Source organism: Semicossyphus pulcher, unplaced genomic scaffold, assembly GCF_022749685.1.
Source record: "Semicossyphus pulcher isolate SPU_LCO1_2020_fin unplaced genomic scaffold, fSemPul1.0.p SCAF_12, whole genome shotgun sequence".
NCBI classification, from domain to species: Eukaryota; Metazoa; Chordata; class Actinopteri; order Labriformes; family Labridae; genus Semicossyphus; species Semicossyphus pulcher.
In genome coordinates, this window is record NW_027211626.1 from 27,120,062 (window position 1) to 27,140,243 (window position 20,182).

Sequence of the window (20,182 nt, forward strand, 5' to 3'; positions counted from 1 at the left end):
TAAAACCAGAAGAGCGACACATAACAGGATAAATAAAAACATCCAAAGTCGAAGAAAAGGATCATTTACAAGACGACAGCAAAGATGTCTGCAAACTGGAGACATGAAGAGATTCAGGAGCTTCTGGCTGTGAGGGCTGACGCCAAAATTGTTTGCCAGTTGCGGGAAACTTCAAGACTCTCTGTCGTGTATGACCGAGAGACTACGCTGCTTCCTTAGCATACATTAAGTTGAGACCCTCCTAAGTCTGAAAAGGGAAAATCTCCAGCAGTGAGGGACGTGTAAAAGGGCAACCCAAAATTCAGGGGCAGGGACTGTCTTGAAAAGGGCTGACAGACAGCTAGAGCTTAATCTGATTGGCCCAATGTCTGCATGCTGAGTGTGAATGGATCGCTCATGTATGAAACACAGTGTTTCTTTTTTGGGCGTTTCAGGCGATGTTTGAAATGTGCATGTTCATTACGCGATTACGATGACAATGGGATTTATGGTGCAGCCCCATCACTGTTAGACTTGCCGTGTCCGCTATACTAACTTCAAGAAAAGTGGCACCAAAGTCGAGCTCTGATACAAAGCTTCAGATGATTTCATGAGCATTCTTCTTCTGTAGTTTCTTTTGCAGCAGCCAGAAAGTTTGTCTGTTTACGGGATGTTAGGAGCGCTCAAACGTGTGACAGCCGGCGTGGAGACGAAAAAAAGGCCCTTGAATGTGGAGAAGCTTTGATGTGTGGTGCTGAATCGCCATTTTCAAAACCCTTTCTTTCTTTCCTTGCAGGGAGGAATCGCCTTTGTGGCCATCAAAGGAGCGTTTAAGGTTTATTTCAAACAGCAGCAGTACCTGAGGCAAGCCCACCGCAGGATCCTCAACTTCCCCGAGCAGGAGGAGGCCTGAGGAGACTCGCAGGAGGTTCAGAGGAAGCTTGAAGTGAGGACAGACCACTCACCTCTGCCAGAGGGGGGAGGATATAAACTGTCGGACTCTGAACAGGAAGTGCTGGTGAAACACTTAGCATCAGTGTCACCCCGTATCTCCCAACACCTCACCCCTCTTGGAGTCACTCCCCGTCACAGATTTAACACGTTTTTTTAAACTTCCACGAGAAGAAGACTGACTGGAGCATGTTAGCACACACACCTAAACACACACATCTCTGGTGGATGTGCTTCTACAATCACATGACTAACCCTAATTGTAAACTTACTGTATTTTAAAGGAAGGGTACGGGGCATGTGTAATTACGTTTTATAATAATAATAACAGTAATAATAAATAATTGTTTTATAATGTTTATTTTGCAGATTTGAAGCCCCACCTTTGCCAATGTTTGGGGTTTATATTGAATGAGGAGCGTCGTTCAGTGAGTGGAATGCATTAAAAATAAAATAATAAAATGTGTTTAACAGTTGTGAATCATGATCACACTAAAATATAGACGGACAGAGTTCTGCAGTGTTCATGTTGATTGTCTGCAGCTTTTTCTCCATTTTACAAAACGCTCTTATTTGATGTGTTTCAACCTGGTCCGCCATCACAGGAGGAATCTGTATCCAGAGCCCGTCTCAGTCAGACAGGTGTACGGAGAACATTCAAGGCTTTTTCAGTGACGATTGACTCACACGTGATGATAAATTCAGCACTTTTCAGTGGGAAAAACCAACGTTCTTTATATTCTAAAGAAACTTTTGTGCAGCCCGAGGTCATTGCCATGACAGCAGCAGTGAAACTTGGACTCTGATTTCGAAGTGACTCACCGAAGCTGATGACGTTTTTGGCTGGACTCTGAGGAATATTAAAGGGCCAGTTCAACTAAATGGTCCATGTTTCACTTACCTTTTGCTAATAATATCCAGCCGTACTGATTCACCATCTCCACACGGCAGCCATTTCCTCTGCTCATGATGGGAGGCTCTTTTACATTCTTGTGTCACTGTGTTCCAGGTTCTGAGATGTAGAAACGTAGTGAGTCTGTCACATGGTTATCATTTCACGGCTCCCTCATTGATCAGCAACTGAAAAGTTAACAGGTAGCAAACTGCTTGAAAGTGTGACAATACGTAATATGGAAAGTTTTACATTACTAGCTATCCGCTAACTTAAGCGTTTAAGCACTTGCTAGCTAACATTACTGTTTGATAGTGTCTCAAGATACGATACAGAATACTCATACTGAAGGAATACAATCATAGCTATATAAGGATTAGCTAGGAAAGGGTGGAATGCTAATATTAAACAGCTAACCTTAGCATTCAACAACTTATTTGCTAACATTACTGTTTGTGACACAAGTACAGCACAGAAAGGTCTAAGTTACTAGCTAGCAGGTAACTTGAGCATTCAACCTCTTCCTCACTAACAATACTGATTTTTACAGCATATGGAAAACATACATTCCTAGCAGAAGGTAATGTTAGCTAGGAAGTTGTTGAATGCTAACTTTAGCTGTTGTCTAGCGATAGCAAAATAACACACGTTCCTCCATATTCTCAGTATCTATTGTCTTTTCACTTGCTGATCAATTTGGTAAATAAAGAAATAAGATTCTTCACAATAATACAATTTGCAAATATATATATAATATATTTTAGCTTCCCACCCTTAGCGTGTTGTGAGAGGAATATGGCTGCCGTGTGAAAGTGGTGAACAGTATTGGATTTATTTGCTCAGGTTTGTGATTTCTCTGTACGACAAAATAAGGTTCTTTACATTTTTACTGCAGAAATGACACATTCAAACATTTTTCAGGATTGAATGCTGGAACAGTTGACTTGGGGCAGCAGTGGAAATCTCAAACTTTGGACAAAAAAAAGCTAATGTACTTTATCTAACAGAGGTATGTGTGAAAACAAGGCGTCATGTAACTTTAGTGAGCCGACTCTTTAACATGATGGTTTGTTTTTAATATTTGGGAGTGTGATGTGATAACCAGTTAAGAGAGAAACTGAAAGCATCAGTATGTCTTTAAGTGTGATATATTGGGATTATATAACCTGCGAGCCACAGCTTCCCCAGTATGTTCACTTTCAAGTCTGCCAAAAGAGACTCTCAAATCTGAACTGTGTTGTTGCTTCTGACTTTAGAGTTCTTGTGGTATCAGTTCTGTGAATAAATGTATTTTTCCAAATGTGTAAGTGCACGTGTTGGTATGATGGGGGGACAAAAACCACATGTGGATTCATTCAGTAGTTTATTAATTAGAAACACAACAGAGACAAACTGAAAACCAGCTCATGAAACCAACCAGTCCGTCTCTTGTGAGCCACAAAGACACCCAGAAAATAAAAAAAAAACAGCTTCAGATTTCTAACTGTAAACCGATAATTACGAACTTCACAAGGTAAACAGTGCGCGGCCCACCCACCCTGATATGTTATGTTGCTAGTTTCCGCTGAACGCTCAATTAAAGTGGCTGTCCAGCTACTGTGTGGGCGTGAGCGTCTACCTAACGCTGCTGCTGCTGCTGGTTGTCTTTGGGTTCTGACCACAGGAGGGAACAGTGCCTGTAACATGAAGGTTTTGATCTGGTTGAGACGTAGTAAAATGATGGAGAACATTGAAGAAGCTTTTGATCGAGCACAATCACACTTCTATTCGAGGATTTGGGCCTTAAAAAAGAAACGTTTGAGCTCTGACTCAGAATTCATGCTTTATTTTAAGCATTTGATCTTAAAAAAAAATCACACTTTCATCACAGAATCCAGCCTGGAAACTCAAAATCCACTTTATTTTCTGAATTCAGACATTAAAAATCATAAATCTGACTTTGATCACAGAACCAAGGCTTTTAATTTACAATACAGACTTTAATCTCAGATCTTTTTGTCTTATAATTTATATTCTATATCCTGCAAATAAAGTCAGAATGTTTTTTTTCATGTGGCCCTTATCTTCTGCGTCCTTCCACCTTTAAAACTCTGCAGCATCATGAGTGATCAGTGAGCTCGGCCTGAGAGCGGGTGTCACTCGGGGAGGAGGGAAAATAAACCCTAACTTTGATTTTTGGCTCTGAACAGCGCGGTTTGTCACAGCAAAGCTGGTTAGCACCTGAGGGAGCAGGTCACGCTTGCACAGCAGTGACACCACCATCCATGCACCGCCCCGTATGTCAAGAGTCCTGGAGATAAGGCTGGGCGATATTTTTCTTTCTATATTGATCAATGTCGATAATTATCAGCACATATAATCTGCCAGTTTGATGAGTATCCTGAAGACTGACCTTTACCTGAAGTAATCAGAATGCTAAGAATAAAGCAGTTCTCCATTTAATATCTGTTTTTACGAAGCTCGTTTGCAGACACAGGACGTCAGGAGGGCTGTGAGCTGGTTAGGATTCCTTCATCATTCATGAGGATACAACAAGGGTTGAATTATGTGTTTCAGAAAGAGAAGACTTGTGCTAAACAAATCCAGAGATTAAAATTTGTCAAACACTCTTTAATAGACGGGCATCAGGAAGGGCTGCCAGCGCTGCCTTCATAAACCTCAAGCTCAGGTTTTAGGATTCCTCAGGTGTTTATTGTTCACCTGGTTTCTACCGGGAACCGAGTTATTCTCTTTGTGGAGGTTTCAGGGCCTGCAAGCCGAGCTGCTGCCAGCTTTAGCTCATTTTTTGCTCTCTTATCTCCCAGACGCCTGATGGCGAAAATCTTCATTCAGTTAAATGGTGTAGTGCAAAAAGACGATCTAACTTGTGACGGGAAAATCACTGAAATCAGTGACTAGTTGTCAATAGTAGTCAATGACAAATGGCTGACTGTTGTGTGAATTTTGGGTGTGTGATAGTCTCTCAAATTTATCCAGAGAGTAAAAAGTGTCCAAAATTTAAAAGATTATTAATCAGTTTTGTCGCCCAGCCTTCTCCAGACTACGGGGTCAGCGTGGGTCAAGCTGCCACATCTCATTCTGCCTCGCACTGTCATCAGGTTTATTGCTTTGAGAGAGAGAGAGAGAGAGAGCAGTGCATATATCATCAGAAAACAAACCCAGACTGAGTTTTTCTTCTTCCCCGTTCGGACATCAACAGGAAATGTTTTTCAGAGTTAAAGGCTAGCTGCTTTTTTTAAAAAAAATTTTTAATTTTGACATCTATGTGGTCAGAGCCAGCGCACAGTCCGGGGTCAGATACTCCTGGATTGTACCCCGGATGAGCTCAGTGCAGCCGGATACAAACTTAGTGATGCCCCGCCCCCCCGGCAAGGCACAAGCTGCAGAAAGTCTCTGCGAGTCTCAGACACAGAGTGCAAGAATAATAATGATGTTGAAATGGACAAAATTAAACAAAGTTACTTCCTTCAGTTTTACAAAAAGAATTTTAAGTGAAAAACAAAATGATGATAAAGTTGTTTTTATTTTTAATCCATCACTAGTAAAATTTAAAGTAAGAAACAGCATGGAGGTTCCCCTGAGATGTCTCACTTACACACTTCTACTGTAAAATGCAATAAAACATTAAAATAAAGTCATGGGCGTGGTTCTCTGATCAAACTGCTCCTCAAAGGCTCCCAACATTTTACCACTTCAAGCGACAAACACTTCAAAACCCGTGAATATGATTAAAACCAATAATAATAATAAAGGCAGAGATTTTCTGAAATGCATAAATTTGAATAAAATAATCTTTTTGAGCGTGTGTGTCTTCTGTGTGTTTCAGGAGAGTTACATACGAGTCCAACAAATTAAAAGACCTTCATGGAGCTACTGTGTGTGACCTCTACAGCCGCAGCTCGTCACAGCAAAGCAGCACGTCTCTGAATAAGTCAAATAAAACGCTCTGCAGTATTTAAAGGGGCGTGGCCCTGGTTTTTTCTACGCCGTCTACGCCCGCCTACCTGCTGCTGTGATGAGTGAGTGTTTCTCCTTTAACATGAGGTGAGTCTGCTGTGACCTCTATCATCGCAGCTACGCAGACGACCGCGGCTAACTCTGTGATTCAAACACACACGACTGTTTCCAAGCATCTCTTCTAGTGGCTGCAGCCTGCCACACGTGCACACACACATGCACCCGCTCAAACACACACACACGCGCTCATGCAGGCTCAGTCAGATGAAAGTCTTCCTGACGGGGGGAGGAGGAGGGGGAAGCACAGCAGGTCCCTCGCGGTCGCCCTCCCCTCCTCTGTCTGCTGCGTGTCGCGCCGGCGGCCTCGCTCACAGTTTGGCAGCCATGAAGTTGATGTGAGGCCGGACCAGCGGGAAGAGAGGCAGGCTCCTCTTGAACTCCGTCATGTCCTGAACCAACGTGGGCTGCAGAGACAACAGAGGCTGCAGGTCAGAGAGGCAGAGCACCAACGTCTGAACACATAACACAACCTCCTCTACATGGGAAACACAGCTGCATGCACACTCGGCCTCTTTCACCTGCAGCTGCTGCTGCAAAGTCTCCTCCCCCCTTAGTTCCCAATGCAAAAAACAAAGCCAGCATTCTGCACAGATGATACAGACTTACTAACTTAAACAAAGACTGACTGTGATAGAGAAAAACACTACAGCCCATCTGAGACTCTGTACATCACCCCTGTCTGACTGAAATGATTCTATACTTTGAGAGGTCCTATGAAAGGACAGAAACTAGGAATATGTCAGACCGCCTCTACGTCCTCACCCTGTCTGTGGCATCCCTGACAGACATACATATGTAAAACCAGGTCACAAAAATACAGAGTTCTTTTTAATTCTTATTTATTCTGATATGAAGGAAAGGAAGGCTGTGAGGGACTATTTCAAGTGGGCAATGAACACACATTTGGTGATCTAGTGAGTGTGTTACCCAGTGCAACAGTGTGGCTCATTGATTTATCAGGCTGATACACGGGTGATACAGCACTTTTTCTTTTAGTCCTTTCATCTCATTTGTTGACAGTAGCTACCGAGACATCCATCCATCATTTGTACTGCTTATGCTGTTCAGGGTTGCGGGCGGGGGGGGGGGTTATCCCAGCTGTCATTGGGCGAGAGGCGGGGTTACACCTCACCAGTCAATCACAAGGAAAGTTTATTCTATTATTTATTCAAATCTATAAACTTTGTGGGGCGTCGGTTTAGCTCAGCGGCTAAATCTGCAGCTCACGTACAGAGGCAACGGCCCTCTATGTGGAGGCCGCGGATCTGACTCCCACCATCAGCCCTTTGCCCTTTGTGTCATCCCCCGTTCTCTCATGCCCTGTTTCTATCACTATCTACTGTCCTCTCTATAGCCCTGATACAGAATATCAACACTTCTGGGGTTCAGGCCAAAAATTAAGCACATTTTCCTTCTTATTCACGTTGGTTAAACACAACCTGCAAATATTTGTGTTTCCAGATACGGCAGAAAACCAAATACTTTTGTGTCTGGGTTCATAGCATCAGCCAGAGCTGCACACAATTAACGACAAATAGTTTTGGAACAGAACTTCATGTAGATGCTCACTTGAGTTTAATTTGTTTAGATATTCTTGTGATTCAAGTCCTGTCAGTGGCATTGTCTGCCTATTGATCATCTTTTGATTGGCTTGTGTGAGGTCATGCTCAAAAAACCACTTCACTCTTGGGCGGAACAATCCTTATCCTTTATGTACACTGTCAGTGAGTCTCATCAGCCCTCAGTGTTTTAAAGAATATAAATATTTAGCCTGGTCTGTTGCAGATGACTTTAGAATAAACATGTTGTCATGTATTGTGATTTATTGTCTCTTCGTGTGTCAGCAGCTTGCACATCAGGCAGGTTATCGAGTAAGGAGCAGAAATATACAACAGTGATTACCTGTGGCAGGGAGGGAGCGGGGGCCAGGTTGACATCATTCTGAGCGGGGAACTCTCCCACTATCGGACCTGATGAAGACACAGAGACCTTCAGCTCAACCTGACACTGAGCGAACACACAGAGTCTAAACCAAGCTGACGCAGATACTCACAGGAGTCCATCTCTCGGGACAGGACGTGCACCGACACCTTGTGTCTCTTGGGGGCTTCGACTGTCAGACGATCCTGCAGGACACAGAGAGACAAACGGAAACACGGACGGACAGACGGAGACAGACAGAAACACAGACAGACAGGTGAGATGATGCTCGGAGGGCAGCAGGGAACATGGCTGGAATCAGCATCATTACTATAACCAAAACTCAGTGTATTTTAGTATTTGAATAACCATGAACAATCACATGAGTCCATCTAAAAGTAGTTCCTGTGAGTGATGAGAACTACACATGGGTGATATGGCAAATTATGATCACTAGAATGTTCTCAATGATCGATAGACATTCATAACAAATATAATCTGATAATGCTGCCAGTTTGAAGAGCATCCTGATAACGAGAGCGCTGAAGAAACCAGACGTTTCACTGGTTCAACTTTAACGTGTAATAAAGCTGTCCATCGCCAACAGGACGTCAGGAGAAGCTGTTAATGTTAGCTTAGTTTTTAGGTCAAGATTTTCATGTTCATCATGCAGAAGGTTAAAACAGGAGCCCAATTACCCACAGAGATCTCCTATCAAAAACAAGGGGATTAAAACCTGTCAAAAAACATTTAAAAAAGCAGTTTCATGTTTAATAACTGTATTTTTCCGGGGTGCCGGTTTAGCTCATTGGCTAAATCGCACATCCTATATACAGAGGCTACAGTCCTCGATGTGGCAGCCCTGGGTACCACCCCCACTCTCGGCCCTCTGCCGCGTGTCATCCCCACTCTCTCTACACCCATCTCCCACATTATCTACTGTCCTCTGTCAAAAAAAGGCATAAAAGGCCAAAAAACTAAACTAATAAAATAATCATTATGTTTTTCCGACACTAGTTGTTGGTGCTTCGGGGGCTGCGATCAAAGCTGCAATAACTTAAGCTCAGCCTGTTTCTCTGTCGCCTTCCAGAGGACTGAAGCCACTTGAAACGGTAAGAAGGACACCAGCTGGAAATCTCTAAATGTCCAGTGTACAAGCTAAAAACTGACCCCACTCTTTTTAATCTACATCTACAATTTAAAATTCATGTTAATAATGATAAACATTGGATTGTACTCAATATGGAAAGAACTCGAATGACTCATTTTGTTAACGAGTTTTTCCACCAGAGAAGAAGAAGCAGCTGCGTGTGTCCTGGCCATGTGTGTGTGTGTGTGTGTGTGTGTGTCAGTGAGTCTGTTGTGAGTCCAGACAGCCCTGTGGAGATTTAGCTCCACACTCGGCCTCGTCACCGTCTCTGGGTGGAGGATTATATTAAGACTGAAGATTTGGCTCGTCTGCAGTCAGACGGTGTCAACTCCGGCCACCAGAAACGAAATAAAAAGAGAGAGAGAAAAAGAAGCAGCGATTCCAGCCGATTAGAAATGCATGAGGTTTATTGTGCATGTGGCTCTGTAATGGTTTCTGCTGGGCTCAGATAGCGGCTGTGTGTCATTATGGCGGCTGATATGCTGCGAGCGTCCTGTGTCAGTGTCACCTCCACTGCTATGAATAGAAGCAGAGAGATGAAAGCAGCAGGCTGAATCTATTGACACACATGGTTTGACTGGATTCAGAGGAGGTGTGTGCTTGTGCTGTTTGTGGAAATGATGCTGCTCTTTTATCTTTAATGCGATTATCACACAGACCTCTGACATTCATAAAGAACGCATATTATCAGGTATTTTATTTATTGTTGCCGCAAAATGTAACTTTTTAGAAGGGCTACATAATAAGTCGTATTTTCATTGTCATGCCTGAAACGTAAATGAGCCAGCCGTCAGCTACCCTCAGATAAGTTGGTCTCAATTTGCTGGTGACTGCGAGGTTAGCAAGCACAGTGACCAAAGAAGAAGAGAACAAATAAGTAATTCTCTTTCAACACAGAGTCTTTGTCAATAACAGTGGAACAGTTTGTCTATCTCAGATTATTTTGGATTCAGGGAATCAACATGTAACAAGGATTTCATGCAGGCCTAATATGATTGATAGTATAATATATTACACAACAAAGACAGGACATCTCCCTTGCTTTGCCAGTTTCTCCGATCTATTCCCGGAGTAGTTACGACATTTAGTGTAGCAGAGGTCGTCCCTAATAAGCAGAGAAAACACGGACACGTAACCATAACTGTATGAGAGTTGTTTCACCATTGCGGATAATAACACTGAGCCTCTTGGAGACGAGTGAGCTACAGCCCCGTTACAGCGTGCTAAAGCTGTTTCATCCTGACGCAAATCTTTGGTCTGATTTAAGGTTTTATTTTATACCTTAAACAAACGGTTGTCAGTGCTGATTTTGTCATTAAAGAATTTAGAATTTAAACTCAGTCGACAGTTCAAACGCATTTTAAGACTGACATCCTTCTGAAATGTTTTGTCTCCTGCGTGTCGTAAATGTTAATTCTGAAATTCTTGTAGCTGCCTCCTAACACCACTTCAACTGCCAATACAGTATTCACCAAAATACCACAAAGACAAATGAGCCTCATAATTTAAGCTTGTTCATATAACACTGTGGTTGAAGGGAGACTAATGAAACCTTGGATTCATTTCAAAATATCATGCGGTTATTTCTATATTAAATCATGAATTAAAACTTTCAACGCTCAGATTTGTTTGGATTTTATGGTTTCAACATCTTCTCATCGAGAATACATGACACTCAATTAAACTAAATCTCAGCTCAAACCACATCCTGGGTCTCTATAGAGAGTCTGCAGAGCTCTGATGTTTCAGAGGATTAAAGGAAAGTATATATTCTGTTACTACATAAGCAGATTTTCTTAGACTTTAAACAAAGACAGACGATTGTTGTTGTACTCACTCTGTAGAAGTGCATCACGTTTTCCTTAGTCAGAGTCTTCAGGTAGGCCACTTCAATGTTATCTGCAACACAACAAGGCAAACACACGTTTTTAATCATTAGTATCACTACTGTCCCACAGAAGGAACAGTTTATCCTTGGACTATTTAAAATCACTACTTTGTAATTGTCCAACAGTTTCTATTTGCTCTGCAGGCTGAGGCCGTTTCATTTCCCATCAGTGAGGTTTAAACAACAGGCTTACTGGCTGTAAACTTTATTAACACCCTGATCATAGTGGAAGTTGGTCAGATTCTTTTTAGGGTCAGAGTTAAAGCTGCTGTGTAATAATGTAACTGAAAGCAGTGGATGTTAAACCATTCAACTCTGTGCCTACAGAAGTGTCTCTGCTTATTGTGATGTCATTTCCTGGAGTCTTTTCAAATGCTTCAGATCTTTAGAATCTGAACAAACAAAGCTCAACGTTTATGTAAATCAATAAACAATAATAATTTATACAAATATTACAAGTGCAGCAGAAAATGTAGAAATTCTTCTATTTATGAGCAGAGTGCAAAGGCTTTTTCTGTTTTGTCTGCAATAGAAAAACAACATTGGTATTTTTGTATATAATGACGCAACTTCTCATCAAATGATTTATATCCCTACAACCTTAACATTATGGAAGTTATTAAAGTTTATCTCTGACTTTTAGGATTATATTTAAAGTAATCTCAAACATTTTCATTTAAATAAATTTTGGTTAAGTCTTCATCTATCACCCAATGAAGTAACACAATGGTGACTGAGCCTATGGCCCACTGATGAAAGCCTTTACATTTGCAGTATATAGTATTATTGTGGACTAGGTGTCTCTGGCAACAGTGGCGGAAAAAATCTCTAGCGGCACCCAGTTAGTGACGCGTTTTCCATCAGCCAGCAGTGGTTGGTCTGCCAGAGAGGGTAGGCGGAGCTAAGCTGCTGCTTTTCAGATCTCTGCAAGTGTTGCGAGTAAACAGTAATCTACTATGGCTGAACAAACAGAGAAAAGATGGATGACTACAGATACAACTTCTACAAGAAGTGAAAATCCAAAGAAAAAGAAACAAACTCGACGCTCAGATGAAGCAAACAGTCTAAAAAGGAAAGCGACCGTCAGCCAGGAAAATCAAGAGTTACAACCGGAGCCCAACGTGGACGTCACACATGCAGCACTGTCTGGATATCTGGGAAGTGTGCTCCTGCAATTACCGTTTATCACCATAGGTGCCGCCAATGAGAGCGAAGCAGAGATCTTCGGGATCCCCCCTTTATGAACAATTTAACCATAAATATGCAAATAACAATGGCTAACCTCCCACCACATGGGAGGTCTTTTTACATGGAGGTCTGTTGAATTACAGACGTTCGCTGCCTTCAATTTGTGCTTTTTTTTTGCTCATCCTAAAAAATACTTTCTAGCCAACACAGTCTGCAGTGCCATGAACCGTTAAAATCAGCCTCTTTTCAGAGTTGACTACAGTTTGCCCTCTGACACAGCAGTTTGTGTGTAAGACTGGTGCCTTGTGTTGTATGTTCTTCTGTGTCCTTGGCGTTGAGCGTGTTAGCCGCCCTCTCCTGACTCCTCTCCCTCCACTCATGCTGCCTGTATCAGTAATCAGCACCACTCCCTTGGCTGCCGTTCAGGGCTGCCATCACTCAGGGCTTTAGGCAGATTACCACTGAATCAGGCCCATTACAATCCATTACAGCACTCAGGAGAGAGGTGTGCTACTGCTGCAGATTATTTCTGCCTTTAATCGATCCCAATTTGTGCAGCTCTAAGCAACATCCTGCTCACCTCTGGGACTGACTGAAAATATTGATAACTCTCAAGAACTTGTATTTGACTTTCCACGTAACACAAGCCGCTTATAATTACTGCTTCATTACACAGAAATAAAGTGAAAAGGCTGCATTTGTCCTTAAAGCTGGGGCTGCCTGTAAAAGTCGATGATTCAATTAATCTGTCAAGAACACCTCGAGTCACCTCACATTTTGTCAGTCGAGTCTATGCCCTTTTATGTTTTGTGCTGTGTCAGAGCACACAAAGCAAGCAGGAGCAACAGCATGACAGGCTGAATAATTACCTGCAGAGGCCTCATCTCAGAAACAAACAGACCCCGTGGTAAAAAACAGGCAAAGTTTCACATTAAAGTCAGTGTTTGTCCAACGCTATTCAGCACTAAGAATGTCAGGAGGGGCTGCAAGCTGCGCAGCTGCTTGTGTGTTTCAAGGTGCTCTGCATGTTTAAAGGTAAAGATTCTTTCATTGTTCACAAGTTTTTACAAGGAGCCAAATCTCAGAACCCATCGGCTATCTGATGACGATATAGCCTCTGGGAACGATGGCAAACGTCTCGGTATTTCCGGTGTAGCCAGCGGTTAGCGATAAGGACTTCCAGCCAAGACTTCCTTCTCTGTGCGCTGCATTGTTCACAGTCCAGTTAGCAACTTGAGAAGCGACCGTGTGTTCAGATCAAAGTGAAGTGAAATTCTCCCTCCAGATGTGTTTGCAAAATAAACGCTGTCATCTCTTGGTTCGTTCCATCCCCTGGAGGAGCGCCCGTTCATCTGTCTGTGCTGAGTCTCAGTTTCACTGTAAACAGTAAGTTACACAGAGGCTGCACTCTGGCTTACTTCAGTGGGATGAAGCCCAAACAGAAACAGACTTTCTTGTGATTGACTTTAATTAACGGCTCTTCAGTTTGCTGAATTAACATCATGATGCAGATTAGGAACAAGTCAACATGAAGCTTTGTCAGGTCTGTCCTCAAGAGGAGAAGGAAACTACTTTAACATGAGATGTTTGTTGAACGGAGGGCGGAGCCATCATTAATGATGCATTCAAGGAAGTCCGGAAATCTAAACACTGAACAGCTTTCGTGTCACCGTGTCAAGGACATTTGTCTCAAGTTGAATTTTTGATCTAGAACAGATTGTTAGCTGCTAGCATGCAGATGTCTATTTATAGAGATTAATAAGAAGCTAAAGCGTTGATGACGCTGATGGGAGCCGGGATGTCATTACGGTGGATTACGTTCTGTTTACTTTTGCTCTCCAAACGGACTGTTCTTCCTGCATATGCCACAGCCTGCTGATACCCGATTGGTCAATACTACTCGGACTATAACCGTACCACAAACGGAAACCAGAACACTTCCAGTTCTAAAATCTGGTCGTGCACAGACAGAAATAGAGATTACAAGGAGCCAAATTATCTGCAGAGGTCTCTTCGTCTTTACACAGCCAGGTGATAAAAAGCAGCAAAAAAAGTTAAGTAAAATTTTCAACCTAAAAATTGCGGTTACACTGACCCGTTTTGGCAAGGCTGAGGGGGGAGTTGTTGATCATTTTGACTGAAGTTTGTAAGCTAGTAGATAGTAAGCAGCCAACAGTGTGAAAACTCTGCTTAAGATGCACCTTATAGGTAAACATGACACTCCTGTAAGCTGAGAGTTTGCTGTGGTGCTGTAGTGAAAAAAGACTAAATAGTTGAGAAACTAATAGTTGAAGCTTCCTGTAAAAGCCCTACTGAGATCTTAACATAATGAAGAGTTATCAGTGAGGTGAAGAGGAGTGTTACCTCTGTCAAAGTTATACTGCTGAGAGATGATCTCTGCCCAGTACTTGGCACACTCAGCAGACAGCTTCTTGGGCTTGTCCAGGCGGCGGATGGCCAGAGCCTGGATATGTTTCTGGAAAGCTTCCTCGCTCATCTCTTCCACAGACTTCTCCATGGTGCAGAGGAAAGCCTCCACGCGGCTCTCCAGGTAGTGCGGCGCCTTCTCTGACTGAATGATGAAGCGCAGACCCTGCACGCCGTTAGCCCGCCGCGGACCGCTGAACACGATGTAGCCTGGAGGGTGAGAGGAGGACAGACAGATAGAAAAACTAATTACAAAATTACGTACTTTTAAGTGTAGCAAAACAGGTTTCAATAAGTGGTTTCTCTGCGTTTATCGTGAGGTCTAGCACTATTACAACAGCCATTAAATCAGGATCACTCAGTCTATTAAATCCCCAAGTTATTAAAAACATCGTGGTCGACAGCACTTTGGAAACTTCACTTACACGCTCCCTACTCTTCATGGAATTAAATCCAATTACTACATGCAGATTAGAGCTGCATACTCTCAAAGAAAAACTAAAAGAACAGTTTTGTCTTTACATGCAGCGTATTAAAAAGCCCAACAGGATTTTGTTTTTGTTTTCAGCCTTACCCAGCTGCTCTTTGGTTCTCAGCGTGTTGAAGCAGGGCTCAGAGATGATCTGACAGAACAGCTCCAGCAGCATGTTGTCGTGGGTGCTCTGCATGTCCGTCTGATAGTAGATCTCGATGCCACAGTTGTTGTGCACCTCGTTCCTCTGCTGGTAAACATACCAGCCACCTGAGAGAGACACAACAATGTTTCATATTCTGTTTTTCCTACTTTAATCACAAAAACAAACAGTGACCTGGAGATGCCGCACAGGGAGAAAATCCAAATGCACCACACGTTTCTTGTAAGCTTGGATGTGTTTACAAGGAGCCCCCAGTGCTCTCAGCTTTAACATTTCTGACATGAACCTATCTTCACATGCGCAGCGGAAAAAGTATGAAGTATATATTAGAATATATGTTTGAATTTTAAGCTCCAGGAAAGAACTGGATGGTTTGTATTGAATCATAACATTACCTTATTTAGAAAGTTAAGTTTCAAAGCCCATGTATTAAAAATACTGGCTGCAAACGATGCACAGTGTAATGAGCTTAAACTGATCTTAAACTGAGCAGAGAAGTGCTGGTTTTCCTGCATCATTTATCAGATGATGATAGCGCAGCTTAACCACTGGACGGTTGGATCGCATCATTAACATGCTGTTTTGATCCAGATCGTATTCCTAACAATAATATCTGAGAGCGGTTTACATATGTATATTATAAAAATTCAACTTCATTCCCTTTAAATTTGATTCAAATATACTGTTTATGTAAAATAGCCGATGCGTTGCGACCCACTTGGTCTTCATCATGTCAGAAGTTGTTTGCACAACTTTGCTGAGTTACCCTAATCAGTTGAGTGCGAGTGGGAGGACCATTCACATACAACAACAAGGCCACCCAATGAAAAGTTTATAGTTGCCATGTGAAATAAAGGCCTTTTAATTCTGCAGAAATCGTACAGAGTGCCTTGGATTGTTTTTTGAAGGACAACTGCTTTTTATACTTTTTGATTTTTGAGTTAATTTTTTCACAGATCCAATAACCCCTCACAAGATCAATTAACCACAGCAAACCGGAAGTATCCAAAGAGCACGTGTATGTGATTATAACAAAGACCCAGCAGCACTTTTTCAGCTACTTTCAGTTTGAAACCCTGAACGTAACTTGACTTCCTGCAGAGCAGGTTAGGTGTGCAGCATGTTCCATTGGGATCAAGCCGGGTTAAAAAGGAGCACGATACAAAGTTTGGTGCCGAGGCTTAACCAGACTCACGACGTTCCACAAAATGAAACAAATGGTTGCAGTTAGCGAACCAGAAGTTTGGTTTAGAAAACGATTACGGTTTGGGCTAAAATATCAGCTAACTGAGATTCAGTTTTGGCTACACTCTGGTGGCAACCGTGGACACTTTGCGTAGTCCAGAATAAACACGCCTTCTCCTATGAGATATCGTGTTTTTAGATCCCAGAAACAAATGTATGAGAAACACAATAAATGCTTCCTAAAGTAACTTATTGCTGCAGAAGCCTTCTATGCGTTTTCAGTAGTAGATACCTGAGGGCTTTGCTGGAGGCGTAGATGAGCGTAGCATTAGAACAGGAAAGGTCAGACAGAGGACAGTAGTGACACTGAATGCTAACACGGTGCTTTAACGCTAAGTGGTTCTCCTCTTGCCTTTTATCTGTGCTTTACATTTTTTTCGAGAGCAGAGGAGCCGTCCATTCTGGCACAGGGGGAAACTGCTTCCTTCTGCTCTCAGCCTCAGTGTATGTGATCAAGCTCACTTTGGATGGAGGACAAGTTGAGGCTGGTTAATGCTCATGCTGATGGAGCGCTTCTGAATGTCATGTCCACCATCCTTAACGTCTCCCTTCAGTTCTCTCAACATGTCCAAAGTTTAGCTCAAGTTCAGTCAAATACAGTATATAAAGAGGGTTTGGTTTGATTAGTCCGAGCACTAACATGAAGTGTGGACACTTGAGGCTTGTGCGTCACTGTGTCTTGTGTTTGGTCACAGCACATTAAACACCAGGCTGTCAGTGTGGTGTAACCCAGCTTTCAGTCAGAGCAGAGGAATCATGACACACTGAACACTACATACTAAAAGGTAAAATTGCACATTTCTAACTGCACAAAGGCCAGACTGTACCAAAAACTACTTTAAATGTCTAATCAGACCACTTTTAACAATACAAATTATAGATATGCCAATACTTTGAGGCTCTAAAGAAGCAGAAGAGACTGTAGTTGTTTCCAATCTTTATAGAAAAAGCCTGTCAGTAAGTGTTAGCCTCCGACCTCTGCAAAAGTAAGCTTAATAACAAACCAAAAATCCATCGTTAACTATTTTGAATGTAGAAAATTGAATGAAATATTTCATAACATTACAGAAGATTTAAGTTACATTTTCAAAGATATTTTTAGTTTTTATGAGCAGATTGCAAAAATTAGAACGGAACTAGATGTAGTTTGTGATGTAATTTCAGGGAGCTTCTTTAAATACTTTGTATGCCAAAATTTTGTACATTCTAAACGTTTTGAAACTTCTCTACTGCCTATGGGTTTCATCCAAAATTACAGTAATTGGCATTCTGCAACCAGTGATGTCCTGTGGGCAGATCACAGCCACATCTGTTGCAAAAAGAACGAAGGCTCTAGGGCTGTCAACGAATATTCTAAATTCGAATCTAAACCAAATTGTAATAAAAAATTGATATTCAGTCATTACAATTAATATTTGATGTGAAAAAAAAATCAGCATTAGCGTGGCTGTCTTGTGAGCTTTCGCGTGATCTCGCGCCATGATCTCGTCTAGCTAAAACGAGCTACTACAACAATCGTGTGGCAATGATGGCGGAGAATTCAAACCCCAGCCCGGCCAGAGAGAGAGAGAGAGAGAGAGAGAGAGAGAGATTCTCACCCCCAGCATAACAGACAGGTATAGGTATGTAGATTTTTTTAAAGACATGTTTATGTTTAAATAAACATATCTTTGCTCGTAATTTTGTCTCTCGTTGTATTGGTAAGCCCTCTTGTGGACATATTGCTGCATTTGGATCGCAGGGTGCCTTTAACAAAGAATAATGAGAACTTTCAGCTGTGAGAGTAATAACATCTTTCCGCCCGTCAGTCATTCCATGAGCAGACTTTGTGTTTACATCCTCTCTGTCCTCCTCCTGTGCTCCTGCTCTGTGTCTGACTGGCAGTCTGGAGCCCGGCCTGGAAAAATCCCAGAGTGAGACACAGGAAGTCTCCGGGTGGCCCCGCACGGCTCTGCTTTTCCTTTCCACTGCACTCTCCTAATCGAATCAGAGACGCAGCACAGGTGCTTTGCTTGGCGTGTGTGTGCATTCAGATTTGAGCTCAGGGAACTGTGTGTGTGTGTGTGTATTTGGGCCAATGACGTTCATCCCTGCTCAGTGACTGTTATGTTCCTCTGAGGGAAATGAGGGGTGTTCAATTTAATCAAGTCTTCACAGACGCAACGCAGCGTCACTGATGACGAGGAGCACCGGGTAAGGACTCTTCAGCTTGGTCACCGTAGAGACAGGCATGACTGGCATATGATGATTAAGAGTGCTTAACCGATCCGTGTGTGTGCCTGTGTGCGCGTGTGTGTGCGTTTGTGTGTTTCGGATCTGTGGGAGTATAAAACCTACCATCTGGAACCTGCACCTCTCTGTAGCGAATCAGCTGGCTCGGGAGGAGGGGCTTTGTGTGAGCATGCTCAATGAGCGTGTCCTCCACCATTTGCATCATGCCAAGAGCAGACTGTGGGAAGAAAACAAACACTTCAGTCCACAAAAACAGCATTTAAAGAAAGATTCCACCCTGGGACCGTTTTGCTCCAATTTATTCCTTATTACCAAGCATGCAGATAGCTGTCACCGCTGTTTCTGTTTTGTTTTACATGATATCTTTTTCATAATTATAATGTAAAGGAAAGGATACACTACCTACTACCTCATAGTTCCAGGCTCTACATTACATATTTTGCAAACAGACCATCTTTAAAATCACACCGGACCTGTATTACAAGGCCCCTTTTCAAACCCGTTGGTCAGTCAGTCATGCTCAGGCGTCACAGGAGCACGACCACGCTGCAGCTTGACGAGGATGAAATGCATCATAGTTCCCACTGGTCAGCCTAAGGCCTGTTCTGACTTTCAGACCCAATCTGTTTGTTTTTTGCATATTAAGGCTGCTTGAATCAGATTTTTGTGTCTTTTGCGTCACTCAGAACATAACACAACAACAACGTCAAATCGAGAGTGAGGGAAGTGCATCAGAGCAACTGAGCAGAAAGGAGCTAAAAACGGAGGCAGACCGAAATAGATTTCATGTTGAGATTTTGTAATGCTTTCCCTTAAAACTCTGCCTGTGTAACAAAAATGTCCCTATGTGCTTGAACCGTATGCCCGTACTACTATATTGTAATGTGCAAAGGTTTCGTTTGCTCCAGCTTTAGCTCTTTCCTTGCACTCAGGCTGCTTCTCTGCACTCATCATGTGTCTGCTCTCTGATTTTTTGTGCAACAACCCTGTCCAAATCACCCAAACTTTAGACATAAAAGGTGCGGTGTTGACCAATGAAATGATCGCTGCCTTGTTGCAGGTGCTTCCATTTTCGTTTAGAGACTCCTACGTGAGCGGACACTCTTCAACAGGGTTGATCCGGTTTCGACCTCCTGGGTTTTATTGTATGTACTCGCTTTGCTTTCTTTGTGTCTTTTGGAACCAGTGTTAATTTTGTTAATGAAAATTATGATGATAAATGTTCATCAACAAACTAGCTGAGGATCTATTTCACCCGTGGAGAACATCGTCAGGATATAATTAATGAAAGGACGACGCTTTACAGCAGATTTAACCTGTATTAGGCTGATTGAATTAGTTTAAAGAGAGAAAAAAAGTATTGACTAAAACTGGACTAAAATGTTTTGAGTTGGCGTCAACTAAATTGTGACTAAAACTAAGAAGCAGTTTCGTCTTAAGACTAAGACAAAGACTAAAACTAGCTGCCAAGATGAACACTGTTTTTATACATGTTCCAGTGTTCCTACTTTATACTACAATATCCCCTCGGGGCGTAAATCACAAGTTTCATCACAATCTGATATTATATCAATTCTTTTAACAACATAAAAACTTTGTTGCCCTGATACTATTTCCATTTGATCCCTTATTAAGTTACAAAATGCATCCAAAATAAG

General features: G+C 42.3%; 2 protein-coding genes across 4 annotated transcripts in view; one reads left to right on the forward strand and one right to left on the reverse strand.

Annotated features, from left to right (window-relative positions):
- marchf5 (membrane-associated ring finger (C3HC4) 5) overlaps nt 1–3,122 on the forward strand; it is a 33,850-nt gene extending 30,728 nt beyond the window's left edge. For both annotated transcript variants that reach the window (XM_069658152.1, XM_069658154.1), the window contains exon 6: nt 776–3,122. In XM_069658152.1, the coding sequence (XP_069514253.1) occupies nt 776–892 (117 nt within the window). In that variant the 3' untranslated portion in view covers nt 893–3,122. The remainder of the gene's footprint in view (nt 1–775) is intronic.
- A 50-nt stretch (nt 3,123–3,172) lies between these two features.
- Nucleotides 3,173–20,182, reverse strand: part of ide (insulin-degrading enzyme) — a 40,312-nt gene continuing 23,302 nt past the window's right edge. For both annotated transcript variants that reach the window (XM_069658150.1, XM_069658151.1), the window contains exons 19-25: nt 18,630–18,741; nt 14,987–15,154; nt 14,350–14,622; nt 10,747–10,808; nt 7,893–7,965; nt 7,742–7,809; nt 3,173–6,243 (exon numbers count right to left, since the gene is read on the reverse strand). In XM_069658150.1, coding sequence (XP_069514251.1) covers nt 6,148–6,243; nt 7,742–7,809; nt 7,893–7,965; nt 10,747–10,808; nt 14,350–14,622; nt 14,987–15,154; nt 18,630–18,741 — 852 coding nt within the window. In that variant the 3' untranslated portion in view covers nt 3,173–6,147. The remainder of the gene's footprint in view (nt 6,244–7,741; nt 7,810–7,892; nt 7,966–10,746; nt 10,809–14,349; nt 14,623–14,986; nt 15,155–18,629; nt 18,742–20,182) is intronic.